Raw genomic sequence first — 6000 nt, forward strand, 5'->3', positions numbered from 1 at the left:
AACAACTAATAAAAACAATGATGATTATGATGATGAATATGGCGACTTTGTTTAGGAAACATTGACTGTGAATCAATAACAATTCCTATTCACATTTTGGATGGTTGAAGATGAACTATCATTAAGATAAATACCATAAGCTGAAGGAAAATAATACTCATAATTTAAAAAGAAATCATTACACACTATAAAACTAAAATAATACTTGTCATGGTAATTAGAAAAGTAAATTTTTACACTTTTGCCTTAATGATATTCAAAATAAAATTTTTTCATCATTGATCTTGGCTAAAATACATCACTTGATGCAATTTTTATTTTTATTTTTAATTTTTTTCTACTGCATAGCTTAGGACATAACTAGATTTTCTGAGATAATTAATCAAATCACCTAATTACAATAATGAGATTGAGATGGCACAACTTTTTCCACTGTGAAAATTGGAAGTACCACTGAGGCTTGATGATAAAAAAAAAAAGTGGCACTAGATTGAGAAAAAGGAAAAAGAAAAAAGGCAAAAAAAAAAAAAGGGAACTCCTTCTCAGGGAATTCATACAAAGCACAAGTTCATCAGTTGAAAAAGAGGAACACTAATACAAGACAAGTTAAAGTGTCTGAAATACTTGTAACATTTTCTCTACAACAAACCCAAACTTTTTTTGTCTGAATTTTTTGAAGCCCTTTTAGAATCCTAATTCAGTCATTGGGATTGACCCACCAGCTGCCACAATTTGTTGCTCCAGCTACAAAAACATGAATATAGTCAAATTATATGTTCATATATATATATATATATATATATATATATATCTATACATATCACATGAATCACCATTTTTTCTTTTTGCAAAGCAAGAAAGAAACAGCTTTAATTTTTCTTTCCTCTTACCCGGAATAGATTTTCAAGCTTATTCTTCACCATGTTGTACTCATGTTTTACTTGTTGAAGACATCCAATGCACCTACAAAACAACAATTCAACTCAAACTTCCAATTCAAAGCCAGCCTTTTCTTTTTCAAGATTATTTTTTACTGATTTTATGAACTTTCAGATTTATATAAAATAAACTGAACATGTTCAAGAGCAAAAAAATAACTGACCCTTCAATATTCTGCTCCTCACAGTAGTTGCGCAAAGCAATGCAGGCATTTTTAACTCTCTGTGCACCTATGCTGTTATATATTAAAAAAAAAAAAAAACCCATGAAAAAACAGCTTTTTCCATATAAAAAGTCGTACTTCTGTCCATTGCCTCAGATCTGTGCTCGAATAGTGTTCTTATGAGATTTTAATCTACTAGAAACGATGCAAATAACGGCTTCAAAGTTGGTAACATAAAGGAAAAACAGTATCAGGGTCAATATATATATATATATATATATATCTATGTGTGTATATATATATATATATATATTGTACGTGAATCATAATTGCAAAGCAGGATCTAGAAAAGCTCAAATTTTTTACTTTTTTCACATAGGAAAAAAGAAGAGAGAAAAATAAAGATGAGAAATTTATATGTACCTGGAGCTGCTACCTTTCAACTGGTGAACATGGGCATCAACTCTTTTGAAGTCAACACTTTGCTGACCTCTGAAAATGGAAAATTTTTCATGAATTATTCAAAGCATCCCAAAAGCCAAAAAAAAAAAAAAAAAAAAAGCAATTCATTGTATATACATACGCAGACAAATAGAGAAAGAGAGTCTTGAAAAGAGAGAGAGAGAGAGAGGAAGTTGAATCCTTACAGAGCTGAAGTGAGATCATTGAGAAGCTTTTCAGAATCTTCAAAGAAGAGAGAAACCACTTCCACAACAAAATCTGGGTTGCTCTCATCTTGGAGCTGCTGAAGCTGTAGAAACTGACCATCCAGAAATCCCTTCTCACACACACAAAAAAAAAAAAGGAAAAAAAAAAAAAGAGAAACCCAGAAACAAATCCCAGAAAAGTAAAACATAAAGATAAGAACTGAACAAGAGCAGATCAGAAGAAGCACCAAAAATGAACAAGAAAAGGGAAAAGTAGAAAAGACCCATTTGAGATTTGTGCATATATTTTACATTTCAAGTGGTTTCATTTTTTTTTGTTTTTACTATTATTACCTCCAAGAACAAAGATTTTGTGTAGTCAAGCCACTGTCTTTGCATCTGCCCCACCTCCATTTGTGTTCTTCTCTAGTTCTCTCTCTCTACACACAAACAACACAACCAAAACAGAAACAGAACAATCTTCTTCTGTTTTTAAAGCTGTGACCCAATAAATAAATAAAAAAGCCTCTGCCTTTGAATTGCAGATCTTGAGGAATTATTGCACAATCACAAAGAGAGTATAAATGCTTGGAAACCTTGAAAGGGATTTATTTGATGAATTAATGTGCACACCAAAATGCCAATTTTTTTTTTCTCTTTTGCAAAGCTTTTGGGCTAATCTCTACTGGTCTCTATATACCACTAGTAGAGTCTTGCCCTTCCTCTTTTTTTTTCTTTTTTTTTTATCCCCCTCTGGATTTGTGCTCCGTTTGGACTTTTGAGTATTTTCTCTTATTTAATTTGCATCATATATGAGCAGTTAAAAAAAATAAAAAACAATCTCTCTCTCTCCTTTTTTTAATATTTTTTTGTTATCATGTCTCTAATTATTCCCACCTCCATTTTTTGTTTTTGTTTTTCTTTTTATCAATAGTGTCATGGAAACTATTGGTTCTGATCAAATTAGTTTTTCATTTTTTTTTTCGTTTTCGAATGATATATTAAAAAATTACACATGGGTTTGGCGTATAAGTGACTTCAGCTTTCATTTTGATGACTTAGGAAAATATTGCTTAAATAAATAAAGAAAAATTAAAGATTCTACCAAAAAAAAAAAAACACAGAAGTAATTGAATGGATTAATTATCAAAAAAAAAAAAATTTGAATGGATTTCTTTTTCATTTTCTTATAGATTTCTTTCTAAAGTTCTTCTAGAAGTTCTCGTGAAAATGTAAATCATAACCACCATATATATGGAAGGCTACAGAAATTGTCACTAAAGAACATGAGACTCTACTCTTATGTATATTTATACATATGCATATTTTCATGTGTAGTTATATTTATTATTGCATACATGATGAGAAATAACATCACAATCACACAAGTGATAGTTTATCAAAATTATATATAATTTTTTTTTAAATTATGTGTTAATCTCACAAATGTTCCTTGAAGTTTAGTCACAATCTCATTTTAATTATTGACTTTTTAAACGTCACACAGTTGATCTCTGAGATTTTATTATGTTTCAGTCTCGGTTCTTCTGTTAGTTTTAGAGACTACAATAATACAAAAATCAAAAGTTAATTTCCACAGATAGACCCAAAATTTTAGTTGTTTCTAATTTTATACTCTAATTTACACATATTCTGTGAAATTTTAGCGTCTAATTGATGGAAGGACAGAAAATGAAACAAATAAAACCTTAAGAACATCTGTGTGACATTTAAAAAGTTATGGACTAAAGTAGAATTGAGTGTAAACCTTAAGAACTATTTGTGAAATTAACCTTAAAATTATATATAATTGTTTTATTTATTTATTTATTTTTATAGAATATGTTTTTTTTCCCTTATTACCAGGTATCTAGGATGCATCCTAAGGTGATAAATAACATTACCAAAAGAATAAATCCAATGATTTGGCCCAAAAAAAAAAAAAAAAAAAAAAAAACACACACACACACACACAACATATACGCAATTCCCACTCAAAATATGTTTGAATATCTTTTTTTCATAAATAAATCATGACATTTTTTTGATAAAAATAAATCATGACATTTTATTTTCATAATTACGTAGAATCTTTTTTGAGGTGGATTAATATACATGACTTAAGTCATTAGCATTGCTATTTCGAACTAATTATTAACTAAAAAAATCTATTTTAAGACTAGTTCATGCATGACAAAATTGCCAAAACCTTCCCTGATATTTCCGCTATTTCCAGTAAGATTAACTTAACCCTCAGGGTAAATTTCAAGTTTCAACTAATTCGTTATTTTTACTTTTTTTTTTTGTTGTTGTTGAGAATGTTATCTTTACTAAATTTATCCTTTGAAAAAGCCATTCTGTCTGACCCATTATTAATAAATATATTAACCAAATTTTTCCCAAAATGAGCCAAAAATCTGCCTACTTTTTCCTAAAAATGCTTTAAATGTAATCTTATTTTTCCAAAGATGTACTATGTTGTTCTTTTTTCTTTTTTCAACTGTCTTAAGTCAGTATCAGTTATCTCTTTACATCTACATTTTTTTTAAAAGCCTTTTGGAACATTTTAGGACAACAAATCAAATCCATGGTCCGTTAAACACGGATTGTTATGCTGCAATTGGGGAACAAGCCATGTCACATTAAGCTGGTAATGCTCCTTTAGCTTTTTTATTTTTTTTATTTTTTTTAAATATTTTAATTAATTTAATTAATTAGTATTGAATATTGATCCCCAGTATCTATTTTAGCCTGAAAACTTTTCCTTATTCAACGAAAACAGTGTGTCACCAATAAAACCGTGCCATTTGGCAGAAACAATCCTAAAACCGCCAAACGGTGAACCATGATTTGCAAGATTTATTGACGATGATCTTCAAGCTGTACTATCCAATTCTTGTACATCTATTTGATCTGTTCACGTTTTGATATATTTAATTAAGGGAGATCTTCTAATACATTTTTTTATCGTTAGATGTGCGCGCATTTTCTAATTTTTATGTGTTTCTATATAAATTTAACGGATAAAAAATATAACTTATCAATATGTTAACGTATTATAGAATATTTTTTTAATTAATTTGGTTTATTAACTAATTCTTGTTTATTATTATTTTTCAATACGGAGAGAGAGAATCTTGATATGGTACACACCAAATCCCACACCAGCTGTTTGAGTAGATTTTGTTTATTATTTGGCTTTAATCGATAATGAGGGAACATTTTTTCCTTTTTTAAGGTAAAAAGTAGTCTGTGGGCTTTGGCCGGTTCCCAAATTCTCTTTTTTCTCTTTTATGCTATGTTTGGCACGAAAGAAAGAAAATTAGAAGGAAAGAAAAGTGAAGAGAAAGTAGATGACTTTTTTTATTTGGTGTTTGGTATGAATTCTCCACTAAAATCCTTAACTTTGAAAGGATGAAAATTAGAGTAATGGGGGTAGGATTTTGAATCGCTCGCCTAACATCTTCTCTCCTTTAATCTTTTCTCACTAAACAATCTCGAGTCCTAAAATCCATCAATTAGTCCTCCTATCCTTGTGTTTCTTTTCATTTTTCCCTCCCACTAAACAAGGCTTTAAGGGGGAAAAAAAAATAAAGAATAAAAAAAATAAAAATAAAAGTTTTGGCTAGAGCTTTATTCTTTCGTTTTTGTTGTTGTAATATTTAGTCATATTTATTTAAGAATATACCAAACGAAGAGTTGGACAGGAAGATATTCTTATCAAATTGAATAGAGAGAATATATTCTGTTCTGATTGTAGGCTCAATCTAGCGCCATCTGTTGCTCAAGTAAACAGTTGTTAAGTTGCTATTTGCATGCATGATGTTGGCCAACTAAAATATATGTATATGTGTGTATTAAAATCCCATATTGGCATGATTCACTTAATAAAGTGAGGGTAATCCTCTCATAACAAGCCGATTTTGTTAAGTTGAGTTATGCTCAATATCTTTTAATTTCTGTAAAATGGTATTAGAAAATGCCTAATTTTACAATGTTGGGTCCTCCAATATCGACTTATTTATAGCAGTTTGGCATGGTCCACGCTATGCGTGAGAGGGCGTATTAGAATCCCATATTAGCTGGAGATATTGATATGATCCACTTAATAAGGTGAGAATAATCCTCCCCTAACAAGTTGATTTTGTTAGATTGAGTTAGACCCAATATCTTTTAATTTCTGTAAATATATATATATATATATATAGAGAGAGAGAGAGAGAGAGAGAGAGAGAGAGAGAGAGAGAGAGA

The 6000-nt window shown here is 29.6% G+C and overlaps 1 protein-coding gene across 2 annotated transcripts; it reads right to left on the reverse strand.

Annotated features, from left to right (window-relative positions):
- Positions 1 to 519: 519 nt before the first annotated feature.
- Positions 520 to 2526, reverse strand: LOC21394549 (histidine-containing phosphotransfer protein 1). 2 transcript variants are annotated; one of them, XM_024171757.1, is made up of 7 exons: positions 2346 to 2526; positions 2104 to 2189; positions 1750 to 1880; positions 1526 to 1594; positions 1103 to 1174; positions 891 to 963; positions 520 to 744 (listed from the first exon to the last, which is right to left on the reverse strand). In XM_024171757.1, exons 2-7 carry the CDS (start codon positions 2161 to 2163, stop codon positions 685 to 687), a joined length of 465 nt encoding a protein of 154 aa, XP_024027525.1. In that variant the 5' UTR covers positions 2164 to 2189; positions 2346 to 2526; the 3' UTR covers positions 520 to 684. The 2 variants fall into 2 exon arrangements, with proteins under 2 accessions (XP_024027525.1, XP_010105674.1); XM_010107372.2 differs by having other exon boundaries at positions 2104 to 2526.
- Between the last annotated feature and the right edge of the window lie 3474 nt (positions 2527 to 6000).

The sequence above is a fragment of the Morus notabilis genome, unplaced genomic scaffold, assembly GCF_000414095.1.
Source record: "Morus notabilis unplaced genomic scaffold, ASM41409v2 Scaffold38, whole genome shotgun sequence".
NCBI lineage: Eukaryota > Viridiplantae > Streptophyta > Magnoliopsida > Rosales > Moraceae > Morus > Morus notabilis.